The sequence below is a fragment of the Kryptolebias marmoratus genome, linkage group LG4 (assembly GCF_001649575.2).
Source record: "Kryptolebias marmoratus isolate JLee-2015 linkage group LG4, ASM164957v2, whole genome shotgun sequence".
NCBI classification, from domain to species: Eukaryota; Metazoa; Chordata; class Actinopteri; order Cyprinodontiformes; family Rivulidae; genus Kryptolebias; species Kryptolebias marmoratus.
Genome location: NC_051433.1, coordinates 5,371,413 through 5,391,953, shown reverse-complemented (window position 1 = coordinate 5,391,953; position 20,541 = coordinate 5,371,413). Strand labels below are relative to the sequence as shown.

At 38.4% G+C, this 20,541-nt stretch overlaps 1 protein-coding gene across 5 annotated transcripts in view; it reads left to right on the top strand.

Annotated features, from left to right (window-relative positions):
* The window catches only part of LOC108231628 (membrane-associated guanylate kinase, WW and PDZ domain-containing protein 3), a 158,599-nt gene extending 138,593 nt beyond the window's left edge, over nt 1-20,006 (top strand). The window contains exons 9-22 of one of the 5 annotated variants that reach the window (XM_025004280.2): nt 3,157-3,348; nt 3,825-4,472; nt 7,062-7,093; nt 7,784-7,949; nt 8,066-8,160; nt 9,564-9,756; nt 10,038-10,220; nt 10,389-10,574; nt 11,665-11,761; nt 12,239-12,344; nt 13,951-14,088; nt 15,148-15,286; nt 16,024-16,113; nt 16,260-16,398. In XM_025004280.2, the coding sequence (XP_024860048.1) occupies nt 3,157-3,348; nt 3,825-4,472; nt 7,062-7,093; nt 7,784-7,949; nt 8,066-8,160; nt 9,564-9,756; nt 10,038-10,220; nt 10,389-10,574; nt 11,665-11,761; nt 12,239-12,344; nt 13,951-14,088; nt 15,148-15,286; nt 16,024-16,073 (2,225 nt within the window). In that variant the 3' untranslated portion in view covers nt 16,074-16,113; nt 16,260-16,398. Of the gene's footprint in view, nt 1-3,156; nt 3,349-3,824; nt 4,473-7,061; nt 7,094-7,783; nt 7,950-8,065; nt 8,161-9,548; nt 9,757-10,037; nt 10,221-10,388; nt 10,575-11,664; nt 11,762-12,238; nt 12,345-13,950; nt 14,089-15,147; nt 15,287-16,023; nt 16,114-16,259 lie in introns of all 5 variants that reach the window. The other 4 variants (XM_017408790.3, XM_025004279.2, XM_017408788.3 and 1 more) reach the window with 4 other exon arrangements.
* The last annotated feature ends 535 nt before the right edge of the window (nt 20,007-20,541 follow it).

The following is a 20,541-nucleotide window of genomic DNA, read 5'->3' as shown; positions in this document are numbered from 1 at the left end:
GATGATTTTGCCCTTGTCTCTGCGTGTGTATTTGTTTGTCTGTACCATTAGCTAAATTTCTCATGAATCAGTGGACTAATTTGAATGAAAGTCCCAGAAAGTAATCACTGGATTGACATCTACAACTGATTAATTTCAGGAGTCAACGCAATTCAAGATGACTGCCACAGCTCATAAATTTTAGCCTGTACAAAAATAGCTATTCCTTGTTAAATTGTATATATATTCAGCTAAACTTGGTGTGGTAGTAGTCGTTAGTCATTCACAACACATACAAGTGCTTACAGATCACGCCAGATATTGCAGTGTTCCATGAGGCTGCAAAATAAGATTATTTTCAAGGTTTTGACAAAAAAACAGCTACAAGTTTGTCATTTCTCAACATAAGTTAATCTTAGTCTAAAACTCTGGTCTGAAAGACAGCGGGCGATATGCATATTAAGGAATGCTAGGCCTTTAATTTGATACGTTATTTGCATGTTTACAATGTTCTATTATTTTGTAGAATATTGTCAAGTTTTAGCTTTAGAGTGTCACTCATTTTACTTTTTGCTGTTCAATTTGCTCTCCTAAATACAGCCATTTAAATCGTGCCACATTTGTTTAACAAAGCCAGCGGAGACGGACAACGTGCTTCCGTCACACAAGAGAAGTTAGAATCCACGGCTGCTGGATCTGTTGGATGTCATTTTGTTTACCTCTGACTTTCTAAATCTGCTTCAAAACATTACCAAAGATAACGTTTTTGGATTTCCCCAAACAAGTTCAGGCATCCATGAGCCACACTTCCTTCTCCCTCGCCCTCCTTCACCTCTGTTTAGTTATTTATTTTCTGCACAAATGTGCTGTCTAACATTTATTTGAGCACTCACGGGGGGGAGGGGAAAAAAATTCCATGTTGAGTTTATCAAGCAATTTGAATGTAATTATGTAAATAAGCTTCACTTGATCCATACAAAAATGTGGACATCTGGAGTCCACACCAACTGTGATAATTTACACTCACAGCCGTTCGGTGGTGGATGTTTATGGCTGCTGAACCATATGAGATTTTGAGAGTGGATGCATTTAAATTCCACTCACGCTCCAAAAGTTACAGACTGTTTATAAAACTAAGAGAACGGGAAGGGAAGAGGGCAGTTTTCACTTACCAGCCAGAATAAGAAGGTGTTGCTGTGTCAAAAACTAAATATGAGAATTCACATTGCAGTTTAAAGCAAATGTGCATGCAGGTCACGGGCAGAGATAAACTGGAACTAAATGGGATGTGCAGCTTTCTGTTTCCGTAGAACAGCTGCTGGTTGCAGATTAAATCAAAGCTGTAGACACTAAAAGTCCTTAAAGTGTAAATTTTGCACATTTTTTATCAGGATTCTTATTTTTTGACATGTCACCAAAACATTTACAGTTAATTTCTTGCTGAACACACAAAAATTTCAATATGTTTTATATATAGAGAGAGGAAGAAAGTTGAGAAGAAATAGGATAGGTCCCATAACTGGACTCTGAGGTACCCCACAAGACACACTTGTGTAGTCCAACAAATGCGACATATATTCCATAACATTAAAGCAAATTTTATTGCACAACTGTTTAATCCAACGCTTTGATGTGTTATCATGACATGTTTATAAAGCTTGTGTTTTAGTAGAAGTGATAGAGCTTCAGACAGAGCGGGTAACGCTCGCTTTGTTGAAAATAAAATGAGTGATTCCATATTATTGAATATCACTTGCGCATAAATGTACAAACTAACTCAGACAGGCGCTTCATGAGCATGGAACTGTAATATTTAAATAAAGTTGTATGCATAATTTTGTGCATATAATGCATTTATCATTGATAAATTTAAAGTGACTGACAGCACAGTCCTTACCAACAAGCTGTAGTTGCAGGACTGTTCACAACACCTCACTGGTTTCTTTTAGTTTTACTGTTTTTGAGTCCCAGTAATAATGTAGCCCAGGCCACAGACCATCAGGCAGCTGAAACAAAAAGTGTGTGTTCGTGATCTAAAGTGCTGATACTGCTGGACTGCCAGATAAGGAAGCTCCTCAGTTAAATGCAGTACGACCCTGAGAATTGGTTATCTTCTGTATTGCTGATGTCACAGCCAGGCTTCTGCTCCATACGAATGTTGCCAATGACCTTTAATTGTTTTATACTCAATTTATACAACAATCTAAAAAGCATTTTTTCTGTTTAAAATAATAAATGGAGAAGGAGTGGATAAACAATGGGCTAAATGAGTTAGAGGTGCTGCATGACTGTTCTGCTTTATAGTTTTCTAATAGAGTGAAGGAAGTAAAAACTTTTGTTTGCGTTTGAACTCCCTTCTCAACAGGGTCGCACCGAAAGATCTGTAATGACGGGTTTATTGAGTTTAAATATACATCTTATCTGTTAATTAGAAAATCACCAATTAGTATGTGGATTTTTAGCTCATAATGTGTATAATTAAGGTTCAGAGCAGACACGTTCAGATTTTATAGTCTTTCAAGAGGGATGTCATATTGTTCATCTTTGTTGTTGAGTTTGATGTGGTGCATTGTTTGGGGTTTGTGTTTGAAAATCACAAAGCCTGTAATTCACTCACATTTTCTTTTATCTAAGTGCCACTCTATGAAGACACTCCCCCCACACAAAAACATGGCACAATTAAAGGCCTAACATTACTTGAAGGAATCCATATCACCTGACACTTTTCATGCCCAGGTTTTAAACTAAGACAGTCTCATGATGAGAAATAACAAGGTTATAGCCATTTTGGTCTAAACTTGTGGGATTATCTGGCATCTGATGTAATACTTTGAGGTCTTGCATAATCTGTTAGCTCTTAAAGTATGCTAAGGATGACTTTCAGATACTACCACATCACCATTTAGCTCAGTCTCTGTTAAACTGATTGAGTTATAGTCATTTTTGTGTTTGCTCAGGTCAATTAGCTGTGTTGGCCATCTTGAATCAGGCTGACTTTAAACAGCTGTAGATGTGCATCCATTAATTCTTTTCTGAAAGTTTCATTATAACCTGTCCACTGGGTCATGAGATATTTTGCTAAAACTAACAGACAAATGAAGACACGGACATACACAACAACATTATTGCCTTTGGCGGGGTTCAATAAACGTGTTTAAATGTCCACTTTTTGAACAGGTAAAGGAGGGTCTCTTGGCTTCACTGCAGACCCCAGCCAGCTGAAGGGAGAGCTGTATCACACCGCTCTGAAGAAAAGCTCCCAGGGATTTGGATTTACTATCATAGGAGGTGACCGCACAGATGAGTTCCTGCAGGTGAAGAATGTGCTCAGCGACGGCCCTGCTGCCCAGGACAACAAGATGGCGTCTGGTGAGCCAACTTTCCCATAAGTGCTTGTATTACTGACTACTGAAAAGGACCAAATAGAGGAAAGATTAAAATATCATTAATCTAACGGGAAGATCCATGAGCTTCTAACTTAACTTCTGCAATATTACAGAAAATTATTTTGAAGTTGTTTTATACTAAATGTGTGATACATCTGAAGGCATTAATCTTACCTCTGTGGTACTCATCTGACCTAACACTATCCCGTGGGTTCAGTAAGACAATAAAAACAGCTCAAGAACTGTCAAAGACATATTTTTTCCTTTAGCACAGTCTTTTTTTTCATGCTTTTGACACATTGAGCTGTCTATGTGGCAAGGTGTGTGTATGAAAATAAAAGGAAAGGAAGATTTCAGAGGAAACAAGAAGCATTTTTTCAAAGAAATTTTAAGAAGTGATGTCGAGATGGACTATTCGAAGAACATTTTCCCTTGGTGACCTGCTTCTTTTCCCCATAGGTGACGTGATTGTTGAAATTAACAGGACTTGTGTGCTTGGAAAGACTCATCCGGAGGTGGTGAAGATGTTTCAATCTATTCCCATCAACCAGTATGTAGACTTGGTTCTTTGTCGCGGGTACCCACTCCCTCCTGACGTGGATTTAGACAACGACGACCCACTTCCCCCTCCTCCACCTCCTCCAGCCTCTCAGCCACAGCAGGCCCTACACGGTGGAGAAGTGGTGACAGCCGTCCCTCTTATCAATGGGCAGCCACTGCTGGTAAAAGGTGATGTCCTCCATGGCTCCTCGCAGGAGCTCCACTATGTTACTACCGATGCCAGTGGCAGGCCTGTTGTGGCCGCCTTGCCCAATGGGAGGCAGCCTGAGCGGGGTGAGGGGGCCTCAGGAATGCTTCAGCCAGAGCTAGTTAGCGTACCACTGGTCAAGGGGCCTGGAGGATTTGGGTTTGCCATTGCTGACTGCCCCCTGGGCCAGAAAGTGAAGATGATCCTGGATGCCCAGTGGTGCCGTGGACTACAAAAAGGAGATGTCATTAAGGAGATCAACAGGCAAAACGTCCAAACACTTAGCCATGCACAAGTGGTGGACATCCTTAAGGACTTCCCAGTTGGCAGTGAGGTCAATCTGCTAGTACTGAGAGGAGGTGAGACTAAAGCAACAACACATCTCTATCTGTCTATCTGTTTATTCATCTTTATGTACACATGCAGATAAGCTTGTTGGTAACCTTACAGCTCATTGAAACAATGCTTGAAAAGTGATTCTGTTAAAACCAATGGTCTTATGTATGTCTGCATGCCTTTAATATGTGATAGTGTAAACAAACATGTGAAAAGAAATGATTTGTTTTTAATTTTACAAAAATATGCTACAATAGCATGGACAGATTTGTTGGTACTTTTAAAGAAAGACTGTTAATCTTTGCATCATATTATATTAAACAAAGTATTTACCTTAATTGGTATCACAGGCACCTTCAAGCTTTTTAACAGCCATTCAGCCTATTTAAAGAGAACAAACATGCCTTGGGTAGTTTGGTATTGTTGTGTTCACCACACTGAACATGAAGCAGAGAAAGCAAAGGAGAGAGGAGTCTGAGAAGCTCAGGAAGGAGATTATACATATCCATGTTAAAGGCTACAAGACCATCTCCAAGCAGCTTTATGTTCCCGTGACCACAGTTACCATTACTATGGAAAGGTATAAAGTTCAACTGACTGTGGATGCATTAGGAAATGCAACTGCAGGTTGATCTGAAAGTATGTATGATAGAACCTAATTCAAGGAAACCATCCAAAACCATTCAAGCCAAATTTCAAAGTCAGGATACATCATTCTGATCACACCGTACATCACAATTGGAATTATAGTAAGCTTCATGGAGGAAGACCCAGGTGGCAGAAAAACACAAAACACCAGTCAGGAGTTTGCCAAAATGCATGTTGACACCCCCACAGTTTCTGAGAGAGGTTTCTGAGATTGAAGAGAGAAAACTGGAGCTTTTTTGCCAATCACATCAGTTGTGGGTTGCTGTTTTTTTTTGTCTGTTTTGTTTTGTTTATCTGTTTTTATTATTGTGGAAGGCTACCAACAAATTTATCTGCGTCTGTACATATCTAGACATCTGACAGTCTGGTGGGCTGTATGCCTATTTTGTTGCTTCTTTCTTGCCATTTGTTTCATTTCATGTCATTGTACTCATATTTTGTTCTCATAATTTTGCCCCCTCATGTGTTTTACACACATAATTTTCTTTTACTATGAATGCATTTTCAACAGTGTCCATTGGAGGTGAGGTCAGAGTGCTGATATTGATAGGAGGTGAGGTGGTGTTTTGGCTGGATTAAAAGCACTGAGTAACGATGCCACTGTATCTGCAATCTGTGTAAAATCACCAGGAATAGCTGAACAGATCCTGTAGCTACTGCAGATGATGATCAGATCCAGTTTGTAAGAGCTCCAAGTCTTGCCATCACTTGCAGCTTCTTTATAAATGCAGCACATCCCCAGCATTTTGTGAGCATTCCCCTTCTGTGCCTCCACTCAAACCACCTCTGTTTATGACAACTCCCAATGAAGCATCGTTCTCTCTGTTACAAGTCTGAGAGACAGAATTACATAAGTGTGGGGATGTGCTTGATTCCAAAGAGGGGAGGGAGGAGGGAAGGCACCCTTCAAATGTCTCCTTCTTCCATCTTTGGCTGCCTGAGGGTCTCACTGTGCAAGTCGATGAACCCCAGATTGGCTTTGATCATCAGTAGAGCGCAGGGGATTTCTGCATGCCTCTTTATCCATGGCCTCTAAAAGATCCATGGTTAAACAGCCATAGAGGGAAGCTCCTCTGGGGCTTCCTTCCCCTAGCCACGCCTGAACCGTCTTCCCTCATTGCCCAAACACCCACGCTACTCACATTTACGGCTGTGCCATCATCGCTATGTGGTGCTCCACTGGTATACTGCATGATTCCACTGTTGAAGCATACATGAAGATCTAATGCCAGATTTAACTGCTCATTAGACAACTTGGAAGAGGCTTCCTATTTACATATGCATTTGTAAGTGCATTCTGGAAGGGGAAAAGATTTTAAAAAGTTGTTTAGAAAGGGGGAGAAGGGTGTGGCTGTGTGTGTTTCAGGTAAGTGGTGGCAGTGACATCAGGTTATGGAATTCACAGTAATGCATTAAAACTGTGTCTGTGTCTTTCTTTTTACAGTGCATCAGGCTCCATTAGCCTCTCATCAAGCCGAGTGTTAGTCCAAGCCCAGAGGGCAGCTAGCTCCAGAGGAGTATTTGCTAATTCAATTAATGTGGGGGGTTGAGGAGGAGGGGAGAAGAGATGGGGCTGTGTGAGATGATCTATGGGGAACTATCTGAGTGCTTGAGATGAAACATGTGGGTGTACTGTACAGTGAACAGAGAGCTCAAAAAGAACTATCAGTCACAGGGGTATACGGATACACGTCTAACGTCCACACCTGCTTTTCTTTGACCTACAATCAGTTTGCAGCTCTGTATCTATCTTTAATCTCATAGATGGATGAATATTTTCTAATGGAGCCTTCTTTAGTGAGTTTTGAGTATGTGCTGGTTTATTTTTAATGTTTACCTCTGCTGTCTCTTAGTCAGAGAGACAGTGCCATCTAGTGGATGGTGCTTCAGTGCCGTTTGTTTTTTTCCAAATCTGACCATTATTTTTAACAATATTCTTGTTCTCCATCTTTGTCAAACCATAGGTCAGACATCCCCTGTGAAGACGCTAAAGCCTGTGAGTAAAAATGTGTCTTTCCTTCTTTCTTCATCATTGTTACCCACGGGGACATATCCTTCCATTTAATTTGAAAGCATTTTGTCCTCCAGCTTAACCAGTAAGCCATTCTGTTGCGTCAAATTAAATGATAGCAATAAATTTGAATATTGATTATCTTTCTGGCTGGCTTCTTTTGTTTGCTTTCAAAAACAGTCTTAATTACTTCCCCTCACTATTCATATTCTTTGGGCTATTGTCTGGGGATTGCAGTGGTAATGAGGATTGGATGAGCCTCTTTAGATATGGCGGTATTATTATTACAATACTTTTAGATAAAAGATGTTGCCCTTTCTGCATGAAGAGGCCTGTTACAGCCTTTGGGAAATCTTTACTTTCTTTCTTGGATTTTATTATACATCAAAATATTGTTGCTTAATATAAAATATACTTGTACATGAAAACAGCCTGTATTATTGAAAAGAACTGGTGAAGTGACCTTTAGTGCTTTTATCATTCATCACAATTAGATGCTCAGCCTCTTGACTAAGATAACGAGTTGTTGAGGCTGTAAGTAAGCTTGTGATGCTCATCCAGGTGTGTAATATAGTATAAAAAATTAAACTACACAAAGCTTGTCCTTTTCAAAACATAATAAAGCATATAGCAATGTGGTGTGACAGCTCCTGTTTGTTTTTTTTTTGTTTTCAGAGGCAAGAAATGACGGCCAGCACTGAGACGCTGGACGCAATCACAGACGCAACGCCCCAGGCCTTACCTTACCACTCCAACACCAACACCCTGCGCTCCTCCGACTCCCCCAAGCGAGACGCCACAGAGATGTACCTAAAGTCGAAAGCTCTCCTGGATAGCAGACGTAAGTGATCACCATTCCTTCAAATTATCGGTTTTGTTCAGCTTTTTGTTTTGCACTACCTGAAACCATGACCTTATATTAAAACAAAACACTGATGAAGTATTTCTGATCTTCAGAACCTCACACCAAAGACATAGATGTTTTCCTGAAGAGAGACATTGAAACAGGCTTCGGCTTCCGTGTTTTGGGAGGAGAAGGTCCTCAGCAGCCAGTAAGTATTTATAAACAGCTGCAACCTTCCGAGTTACAAATTTGAGACATTTTAAAATCTGAATGTGTATGATGTGGAAGATTTTGGGGAAATATTTGTGGTACCATGACAGTTTTGCAACCTTCTGAGTTTCCAAGAACAATCATTGTGTGTGAGTCTGGTTACTAACACAACCCAGATGTTTAATCGTTGTGTGAGTTCATGGAAGACACAGAGGGTGTGATGTTTCTGAAAGGGAGAAGTCAGGCTTGTGACTAACAGATACTCCACCAAAAGCTGCCACCACACCCACAGGTCAAAATGCTCTGCGTCATAGCAAGTCTTAATCCAGACGTTTTCAGGCAAACTGGTGCAAAACATAAAGTGGCAATGTTTTTAATGCATATACATACTGTATATATAGTTTAGAAATAATCAAACATAGGCTTGACTGAACATTTTTTAAGAGTTAATACAGTTATCAGTAAAATAAAACTGGTTTAATTAGGACTCCATCCTGTTCTGGCAGCCATCATTTTTGGTTTTATGGATCCAGTGAATGAATAAAGGCAACACAAAAACCATAAATCATTAATCCTCAACATGTACTAACATTCTTATTTCTTGAGACAAAGCATTAAAATGAGAGAAACAATAAAAAAACATTCATTCAGCATTTCAAAGTAAAACAATGAACCACTGTTTGCCAGACATCTTGCTCAGTTTTGCATTCCAGCTTGAACTTGTTGTGGTTTTGGTAGTTATCGATTTTCTGAAAATTATTTAGCTTCAAGCTATAAATAGTAAGAATTCAAAATACCAGGCATCTGTGGTATTTCAAGAGTTGGTTACATAAAAACAGGTTTTAAAAATATTTACCTTTCAAAATCTTGAGTAAAGTATAAAAATCTTATCCAGAGGGAGGAAGTATGGATTTTACAATAAACAAAACTAGAGAAAGTGTATTTTCCACAAAAATGCAGTGTGAATGCTGAGGGCTGAATGACTTTTCTCAAATTGTTGAAGAATAAATTGTTACCCGAGTTGTTGTAGTTAAAAAAAGCTAAAATCAACAAGACAGGAGCTAAAGCTAAATGAAGCTGAAGACAACAAAAACAGAGCAGGTTTCTGTAGAAACTGCCGAGATTTCAGAGAAATATTTGGAAATAAAAAGTTAAATAATTTTAAAAGTATTAGTGTTACAAATATCAAAAGTCCTAGCACACTATTTATGATGTAGCCAAACATTTTGATATATGAATGGTTAAATTGCACAAATTCATTTGTATGAGAAAAGACATTGGCTAAAGGGAAATAATCAGACCATGTGAATATTTGTCTTTATATCTTTATTTTTCTACTACAGTCCTGTTTTGTATTCCACTCCTCTGTTGTTAAGCCCATATCAGAATGTATTTCCCCAGGTCTACATTGGGGCCATTGTGCCCAGCGGAGCTGCGGAGAAGGACGGTCGTCTCCGAGCGGGAGATGAGCTTATCGGCATCGACGGAGTGATGGTCAAAGGTCGCTCTCACAAGCAGGTCTTGGACCTGATGACCAACGCTGCACGTAACGGTCAAGTTATGCTGACTGTTCGTCGGAAGGTCATCTACAGAGGTGAGAAAGAGGGCAAATGACATCTGGCGCTGACTTGTGTGTTTTTGTATTTTTAGATGAAACTCAAGGGCTCTGTCTTGAGAAAATGGTATACAGAGTTGTTTGTGCTCAAAACTCAGTGGAACAGCCTGAGAATGTATTCAAGTAATGGTTTTTCACTGTTCTTACAGTTCATACTGCTTCGAATATGTTTGTCTGCATAAAATCCACTCACTTTGTTCAAATGCAAATATTATCACATAAGGTACAAATACATTGCCGTCTGTATTCTTTCACTTCAGATGTAACAGATGAAGATTCTCAAGAAATGGCTCCCGTGCTGGTGAACGGTTCTCCCAAACTACCTCGCCTACCAATGCCCAGCGCACTGGACCACGAGTCTTTTGACATCACGCTCCACCGCAGGGAGAATGAGGGTTTTGGCTTTGTTATCCTCACATCCAAGAGCAAACCACCGTATGGCGGTGAGGCTTGAATCTTTATCCGTTTTATTTTTAAAACACAGCTTACATGTTCAGCAAAATGTACTTTTAAGATGTTTATTCATAATACCTTTTGTACTGACAGAATTTCTTACTGGTTATTCTAGCTGTATCTTCGTGCCTCATTAGTCTCCTTATCTGTCGTTTCAGTTATCCCTCACAAAATCGGCCGAATCATTGAAGGCAGTCCCACTGACCGCTGCGGCCTGCTGCACGTTGGAGATCGTATCTCGGCGGTCAACGGCCGCTCCATCATTGAGCTCTCTCACAATGACATCGTTCAGCTTATCAAGGAAGCCGGCACCGTCGTCACCCTGACCGTGGTTCCTGAGGATGGTGGGTTTGTTTGAGCTGTTCCAACAGTTACTGTAATCCTGTAATCAGCTCAGGGCTCGGTTTTTAAACTTTACCCTCTTTAAATTTGTAATTAGTTTTGTAGTTCTAAACAGGTAATCAAAGCAATCAAGCCTTCATGTATATTTAGGACATCTGAATACATTAGCATCTACATTACAAATTTACTTTTAAATAAACTTAATTTTCCAGAAACATTCTGATTGTCTGTTATAATGTCAGGACATAAAATCACTTATCATAAATTAATGTTCCACATGATATAAAAAAATAGCCAGAAAGAAGACAAGTTTAAAAATCAGATGTTGAAACTGAGAGATTTTTTTTCTCCCAGTTTGAATTTGATGCCAGCGCGTTTTTAAAAATGTTGACACGGTTAACATTCTGTTGCATCATCCCTTCTTTCAACAGCATTCTGCTCGTGCCTGGGAACAGAAACTTGTTGTTGTAGTCACGATTCAAGTTTGATCCAGTATTTCTGCTGCTCAACAGCAGTGCGTCTTGTTTTATTTGTATTTTTGTTCTATTAGAAGCAAAATGTTTTCAGTGGATGATGGGTCTGCACTGCAGGCGGGCATCTTGCCTTAAAGAAGCTGTGGCCCAGAAAAAGCAAAAGAAGCTTTAAAACCATTTCTTAAATGAAATTGTTTTCTTTCTGTTTTTTATATTAAAATACAACTCGAGGCCTAAAAGATCATGATCACTCATCATTAACTTCCAGCTTTATTACCATCCGTACAAACCTCTGTTTTGCAATAATTTAGCCAATTATTTTACTGTAAGTAATAAAGTTTACAAAATATCACATTTACTTACAAGAGACATGTACCTAATCTTGTCAGTTAACCTAATTTAAACCAAGGTGGATATAAAATAAATGTAATATTTCCAATTCAGTACATGTTTTAATTGATTTTGGGAGAAACACGTGAAATCCATGTGAAATGTGATTTTAACATTAGATAAATAAGTAAGAGTACTATGAAACACGCTGCAACAAGGTTTTTTTTTATTTATTTTCAGTAATGTTTGCGTTTAATCATTGATCTGTGATGTCTTTCTGTATTTTTAGAATACAAGGGCCCTCCATCCGGAGCAAGTTCAGCTAAACAGAGTCCAGCTCTTCAACACAGAGCTGTGGGGCAAAGGTCAGCGCTTCAGGATGAACGGTAGGGAACCTAAATACTGTCCGCATCAGCTCATATAAATCAGCTGATATTCACTTAACATGTCACAAAGTTTCATTACAAATACTTGCGTTTTTTCTTACTCTATGTATGAATATATATATATATATATATATATATATATATATAATTTGTTGCAACGATTTTAGTAAAAAGTATGTATTCTAAACATAAATTTCAATGACAAAATAGTCTGAAAAGAATGCAACAAATCAAAATGTGTATACAAGAAAGTGTTTCACAGAACATGTATAATTCATATGCTTTATAGTAAAGTAACTGATTTTTGACTAAAACATACATGTCCATTAATATGAATAGCACAGAATTATTTATTTATGAAGCAAAATAGTTGTTGTAAGTAAATTGAAAAACTTTTTTCAGTCGCTGGCCTGCAGCCTTCTGTTTCCCACAAATATTACCAAAGAACTCTGTTCAGAAATCTGTTTCTTCTTGCAGTTACAACCTGGACCTGGAGGAGAAAAGAGAGGGAGCAAACTGGTCTGACCAAAAAACTCTTCCACTTGGTGAGCCGGGAACGCTGTGTGTAACCGGACCCAACCAGGTAGGAATAATCCTCCGATCTCTCTGTTTGCTGTTTAAACAGTCATCTCAAGTTTAAATGTTGCTAATGGTAAGATAAAACAGTAGACAGCAATTTACACGACTGCATGCAAACAAAAAGAGCAGTTTATTGTTTGCATAAAGCTCACTATATTCTAATGAATAATGTTGTTTTAAAGCTTGTTGCTTTCATTTCTTGAAACTTTTAGGTCACTCATGCAGAAACGTTTGAGAACATTTCAAATCCAAAGAGAATTTAATGAGGCTCCACTGCGCTTCGGGCAATTTTAGCTACTATGAATAAAATAAAGGGAAGCAACAAACAAGAGTGTGTTAATTTTACATTAAAAAGTATTTCAAATAAAAATATTTCATCCGAATAACGTAATAAAGCTCCACAGACATAAAGTAATTGCTTTTGTAAATTTTTACAGGTCCTCTTTGTTGTCATAGACTCATAAATATGGATATCTTGGCAATGTATTGTTTTTAATCATTTCTGTGAAGAGTATTTTCATTTTACTGGGTAAAATAATGGAACACATAAACCTTTAATGTAAAAAGTAAAACAGCATCTTCAGGACTTAGCACTGGTAATATCAAAGATAAAATTCAACTAAACTGGTTTCTTTGTAGTATCTTCCAAGCAGATATACATAAAGTTCTCTGTAGCAAAACTTAAAAGGACACAGGCAAGGAAATAAAGCAAAGATATGAAAAAATAAAGAATGGCTTGATAAAGTCATTTGCAAGTAGCATTAAAGGCAGAAAGGGAAAATCATAAAAAATACAAACAAACAAATGACACTTAAGGTCATGTTTAAACAAGTGCAGAGCTGCTGCAGCTGTCTGCTGAGAACATGAGTTAGATTCATTTTAAGCACAACTTTCTTTTATTAAAGCCTCATTAATTGATAACCCAAAAGTTGTTTATACACTATCAAAAGTAAAAAAATAAACACAAAGAATTACAATTAATAGGTCCATAAGGCATAAAACAAATGTTTAACAAAGTAAACATGCTCACAATAACTGCAGGCGACACTAAAAACTGCTGGGTTAAAAACAAGCCAGCCCTGGGTTTAAATTTGGACCAAGCCAACTCTGGGTAGTTTAACTCAGCAGGGTTGGGCTACCAGTTTGACCCAGCATAGCAGGTTGAGTTTTCTACCCAGGTTTGGTTAAAATGGTTCATTTGTTGAATTAGAGCTACTGTGATAAAAGAACAACTAAAAAAAAAATCAGGGTTATTAGATCATTACAACTTGAGCTTGCTATCTAGAATCAGTTGTTATTAGCTTCAGCCAGCTACACCAACTGTTACTTTAGAAAACCAAACTCACTGTCTAATTTAAATTAAAATTATTAAATAAGCCAACCAGGTTAGGTATCCTCTTACAAGTTGTTCTTTTCTTGACTTATTACATCTCAAAGCAGAGGTCCAGTCAGGTTTAATTTGTCAACTTCTGGCTTTAAAAAGTGGAGTTTGAAGAATGACGTGGCTCACCTTTGACCCAACCCTCCATGTTTCAGTGTGTATGTGCAGGATACATTGGACTGTATTTTCATGTGTTTGCGTGTATACTAGGTGTGTTCTCTTTGTGTAGGGCTGCCTGACGGTGGAGTTAGAGAGAGGCCCCATGGGTTTTGGTTTTAGTTTGCGTGGCGGCACAGAGTACAACATGGGCCTGTATATTCTAAGACTTGCAGAAAATGGAGCTGCTCAGCTTGATGGAAGAATCCATGTGAGTACCTTTGTGCGGCTGTGGCTCAGTGGTTCGAGCAGTTGTTCTTCAACAAGACAGTTGGAGGTTCGATTCCACCAGTATGCCACATGTTGAAGTGTCCCTGGGCAAGACACTAAAACCTTCACTGCCTCTGATGTGCCTCATCTGTGTATGAATGCAATCTAAAGCTCTGATTAGAGTCTATTGAATGATTTATTCAGGTTAGCTTTATAGAGATGAAGTAGAGTGCTGTATGAATGTGTGTGGTTGGATAAATGAGGGCACAGATTGTGTTGTAAAGTGCTTTGAGTGGCCTGGTTGGCTAGAAAGGTGCTATATAAGTACAGCCCATTTACCATTTACCTTTTCATACTATGAAAACCTTCACTCATATTAGCTAAGGAAAAATAATGTTCTCGTTGACACATTTATCTGCATGGAAGGATTTTGCAGTGATTCCTCATTAATTGAGCTCAGTCAGCCCCTAGAGGGCGTAATAGTATTTCACACCACAATTCTAAATTAAATGGAGAAAACTACATACAGATTTTGTCCACTTGAAAATTATAAGGACCTATTATAATAGTAACTGCATAATCATGTGGTCTAAAAATATATTGTTAATCTTTGAGTAGTAAAATCTTTTGCAAAATATTGACACTAAATTTGAAGGTCTGATTTCTCTCTGTGGTTCAGCACAATTTAAATTCCCCCATGAGGATTGCATTACCTTAATATCAATATTAGGATGAGAAAGAAGAGTCTGCAGTGAGCAAACAAAATAGAAGCTTCTTGTGTGAATCAGCCCTGCCGACTGTGATCTCTCGGTATGACTTTGCCTGTTCAAGGATGATGGGGAATGTCAACACTGATTAGAGCTTTACGGTCTGACATGTTTACAGGCTTGATCCTGGGTTATTGTGTGAAACAGGGGGCCCTGGTATGTTATGAAGCTGGATCCGTGTGCATCATAAAATCTAGATATTTTTTGATAATGAGCTTGTGTATGTTTCTGTTCACATTCACTCCGGACCGTGCTCATTTGTGTGTTCCTGTGTTCTTCTGCGTTACTGACAGGTTGGAGATGAGATAGTAGAGATTAATGGGGAGCCGGCTCGTGGAATTTCCCACACACGGGCAATTGAACTGATCCAAGCTGGAGGAAACAAAGTGGTTCTGCTGCTGAGACCTGGAGCAGGTCTGGCCCAAGATGGGAGTGAGTAATATATGCGGAAAATTTCCAATTGGACTAGCGTGGTATCTTGGAAATGTATCACTCTTTCAAATTTTGAGATCAATATGGACTAAACTGGACAGTTTACAACTTCAGTCTTAAACTACTTGATTGAATAAGACACCATACTAATAGTTTGGCAGTACAAATTTTGGTTTAAATAAGTTTCATTGATATACAGTGCTGTCAGGAAATCTGCTCTGAATGCAAGATGACAAAGTTTAATGTCCCAGTGATTGCATCTTCCTCAAAGTAGCCATTTTTAGAAAAGAAAAATTATGAAGTAAGAAACAAAATCCTTAAATTGTCCCTAAATTAAAAATCTATCTGCAAAATGTATGCCTGTCTGCTCTTTACCACGTATGTTTGTTTACCTACGGAAACAGCCAGTGACTGAAAATAGGCCAAACGTTAAACTTCCCTGACATATTTATTTATATTTACACACAGACTACAGCCAGCCTAATGCGGGTCAGTTACACAGCTCAAGCCTGGTTGTGTTGTGTTAAACAACAAGGTTGAGTAAATCTTCAGGAGGAAACAGCAATCACAGACATGCTGAAATCCTAATTTATATGACATTTTGCTAATTTTGAATTGACAGTTTGTTTTATAGCTTCACTTCCATAGATTTTATTATTCCCTTTTCTGGGTTTTTATTTATTCAATTTATTTCTAACCAGCTGCTTCCTGTGGTTCTTTTATTACCCTTGATGCAGGTAATACAGCTTCCTCTACTGCGTGCTATTACACAGAGCACCAACACTAACATCATCACTGCTTACGCTGGTCTCTTCTCTTTAACTTTGGTAATTTTTTTTCCTACTCACATTTTCCTCCCTGTTATTAACCTCTGTGATAAAATGATCTGATTATTCCCCTCCTTCACATTCTAAAGTCAGTATTTAGTGTGGTTTGCGGTGTATTCCCATAAACATATGTGCTTCTTTTACAGATCGACGTCATCAAAAAGTCATTACACCCACAAGATATTCAGAAGAGGTGTTTTTATCTGACACTTCACCACAGCCCTCTCCACGTTCACCCGGGGCTTCCGTTTTTCTTTCCCCTACCTTCTCCGGCAAGCAGAAACATTCTCGCAGCTGGAGCACCAAATCCATGCAAGTCCATGATCCCCGCCACAGCAGGGGTTTGGGCTCAGTGGAGGAGAGTGATGAGTGGGCAGAAAAAAAGGTGGACAGGCTTTCTCCCCTCTCCTATGACCATACAAAGTTCTACAAGAGATCTGCGTCCACTAAAGACTCCAGAGAGCTAAGCAGCCCAAAGAAAACAGGAGAGACATTTCCTAAAGCCAAAGAGCAACATCCCAGTCCTAAAACGACTGTGAATCCGGCACAAGGAGCAGCAGTGAGCAGGAGCAGAATGCCTCCAACAAGTAACACAAAAATACAAAGTGTAAGATCAGACAAGGCTCAAGCTGGACCGCAAGTGATTTCACCACTTCAGCATGCTGGGCATCAACAAGTCCATCACAGGAGAATAAGGGATTCTTCCAGCAAAGAGAGCCTTGGTATTGAACATAAAAACAGTGAAAGAGAAAATAGAGACATCAGAAGATACACAATAGGAAGTGGAGAAAGACCTAGCCTCGATAAGGAAACATTTAAACGAAGGGTAGCGGGAGAATCTCATCCTCAGAGAGAAAGAAGTAGAAACAAAGACTCGGAGCATAGAGACGTTAATGGCAAAAGCAAAAGCAAAACGGCAGAAAGCAGGACTACAAGCAAAGGGACGACGAACAAAAGAGATTCATTGTCATTTTTTAAAGATATATGGAGCAGAAAAGATTCACAGACAGAGAAAAAAGAGAAAAAAGGAAAATCATTCAACTCCAAAGAAGACTTTGTTGCCTCCACAAACAATATTCCGGGGTCGTCCCAGAGCCCAAAAGGATCTGTTAGTCCTGGCCCTTGGAGAGTACCAAGTTCTGCCAAAATCCTAACTGAAGAAGAAGTTTTTCGTGACCCTTTGTGACCAAACATTGGATCACCTAGAGACGAACTGTGCCATGAAATATTTCACAATAGTGGATTCTTTTTCAGAGTTCTTCCATGAAACAGAGAAGTGCAACGTGTTTCCCCCTTTCATACCTTCGGACTGTGGCCAGATTTATATTTAGGGAGTTCTGTGATATCACACATGGCATGTAGCACTCCCCTCTGCCTTCTCCGCTGCTTCAGCCTTTTTATTACAGGACTTCAGCACATGCGGCACGCTCGGGGCCTTGTCAGACAAGACGTTTTTAAAATGTGAAAATGTGCCAATCCTGGGAGTCTCCTGTGGAACAACAGCTACCAACAGCACTTCACTCATCACAATGCAACGACCCATATGCAAAGCAAAGAAAAAGGGCCCTGCCTCTGGTTTGTAGTACACACTCTGTGTGACTGTCATCGGGTTTCTTTTAGCCTCAGCCTCATTGTAGGATATTTAAACTCTCTTTTTCTTAAAGGTTTGCTCAACTGCATGCACTTAGTCCTTTCTGTTTTTCTGCACGTGTTTCTGCACATCACTGAGGATGAACCACTCTCATGTTTATTGTTCACATTCCAAACAGCAGGCAGATTTCAAATACAATCAAGCAAGTGTTTACTTTCACAGCTACTCTAGACTGTTCTATGGGCATATTCACAACACTCCTTCACACAAACAGTTTCATTAAGAAGACCAGAAACTTGTGGTTTGATATCTTGTTTACCATGTGTATAATAACAAGCCAGTGTGTAATTTATTGAGGTGATAGATGAAAAATACTGTATGTATATGTAGCTGTACCGAACCATTCCTCATTTTGATATAGACTTTAAAAAAAAAGGCCCAGTGTTATTAGAGCTTTCATCCTAATCCTAATGTATTTCAGTGGTAGGAATTACCATGTATCTTTCACAGTAGGTCATGAAATGTATAAATGTTACATTCAAACTGCTGTACCAAATGTTCGCGATCGCTCAAAATGTGTCTCATCGTGAAATATGATATATAGAAATATATATATATATATATATTTGAATGTGTCATAATTTCCAGAGGATAACTACTGAATTCCATTGCACTGCATCAGCCCTTGTAGCATAATAGAACAAGTTGTATTTAATTTGTGAAGTTCACTTAACTCATTGTTATTTACAATGTACTGGTAATACTATAAATTTACAAAAAAAAATATTTCATATTTTCTAAATGGTTCACAGCTAAAATGCAAAATGAAAAGAAAAAAGAAAAGAATTGAGTCTTTCAGTTACACTGTATGTTTCTGTCCATCCTGCTGTGTGTTTGGGCGCTAAAGGCTGGCATGAAGGACGATTGAGGCCAGAGTTCTGTGGAGTTTTACTGAAATATTATTAGTGCTGCTGCTAACACAAGGCTGGTATTACAGTCCAGTCATCTTTGAAATAATGTTCTGTTCAATAGTTATAAATAGTTAGCACATTATCAGCTGTGACATCGGTCACAGAGCACAGAGTATGGAGAAAGGCTGGCCAAACAAGTGCCTGTTTTGGAGGGGGTTATTTTATTATTTTTCAGTTTGATAAAACAACTCTGTCTCTAAAACAGCACACCGGTGTGGGAGTTCATTTAGCAGTTGACTGATTAGAGGCCCTGATCAGATACCAACAGCAGCCTTGGCGCCATCGACACGATATACTATACTATCTGTGCTCCACACACAGACGGCCTTCGGTCGGGAAAACAAACTAAACTAACGGCGTCATGTAAATGTGCAGAAGTTTAATATTACCTAATGTAGAGTTTTTCAAACTGTTATGTTAATTCTGAACAAAAATGGTTTTATAAGCCTGACAAATGATAATAAACTGGCAATCATTAGCCTAGCTTGGACAAAGACTTCTCCATACTCCGTGCTCTGACTGATGTCACGGCTAATAAGGTCCTAATTATTGGTAACTATTAGACAGAAAACCCCTTGAAAAATGATGGGACTATTCCTTTAGGATAAACAAACATTTTACATCTTACAGGGTAGTCAATTTGTTTCAAAAGTGTTACATCAGCCAGTGTTAAATTAGACAATAAAACAGAGGAATTGAAAAATGCTCAACATGACTGCTAATACAGTTTGAGAAATAATAAGATGAGCTCAGGGAACACAGTATCTGTAGCAAATATGTGATAAAGTTATTATTAATGACAGCCAAATGGAGGTTTAAGTTTGTGATTGTAAAAAGGTGTTTTTAGTTTACAAGTCTGTGTGGGCAGAAACCAGTCAGAGCTCAGTTTTTGTGGAATAGTTTGATTCATTAAATCTAACTCTGAGTACCAGGTACAGGCTGTTCGCTCTGGCCTCAAATAGGATGCTTTTATTTTTACTGAACTGTCTCTCCCCTCCTGTTTTACCTCTGTATGCTTTTGCTTTAAGCATTTTATATCTCATTTTTGCATCATACTGTGGCCTTGCATAGCTTCATTAGAAAACAAATAATCCTCGTGGTATCTTCTACATTCTATCTGAACATTAGTTGTAAATGTTTGTACATTGTACAGCACCTTTATAAATACTTGCCGAGTGCTCTTTTGGGGAGAAAAACAATAGAGGTATATTAAATTGCTCTATTATTTTTTTATGTAAAAAAAAAAAGAGAAAATATTTAAAAAGGATTATTAAAAGGGTTGACATAGTATTCTGTTCATGCACTAAAAATAAAATTTTGCTGAAAACATTTTTCTTTTTTGTTTTCTTGTGCTAAACCTGGGATCCAAAAGTGAATGTTACCATGGGAATCGTTGTATCTGGTTAATTACAGAACCCAGGATGTCAGAACGCCACCACTGCAGTTACAATTAATCATTCAGTTCTCACAGGGATTCATTTGTTGCACACGTTTTATCTAAAAGAAAGCAGAATAAGCTATTTTCACTTTTAGTTTTCACAGTAGATAACCAAACTAGAGAACCACTGCAGCATTTAAACTTGTTTATTTGATTTTCTTTTATTAATATTTTGAACGACAAGAACTTGAAGATATTTTGTCTTGTGTCATAAAAGACTTTCTTCAGTCATGTGTCTGTTTAAGCAAAAACTAAAAGAGCAGCTGAGCTGAGGGTTAAAGGTTACGAACTGACGTTTCATAAAGATAATGAGCTTTTTTTGTTTGTTTTTCTTTTCAGACATTATGCATTCATTTTGGTAAATGTTCTTTATGATTCAGATTTGTTTTTTTAATCTTTTTCTGTGCAATTACTGTACGTTTACCTAA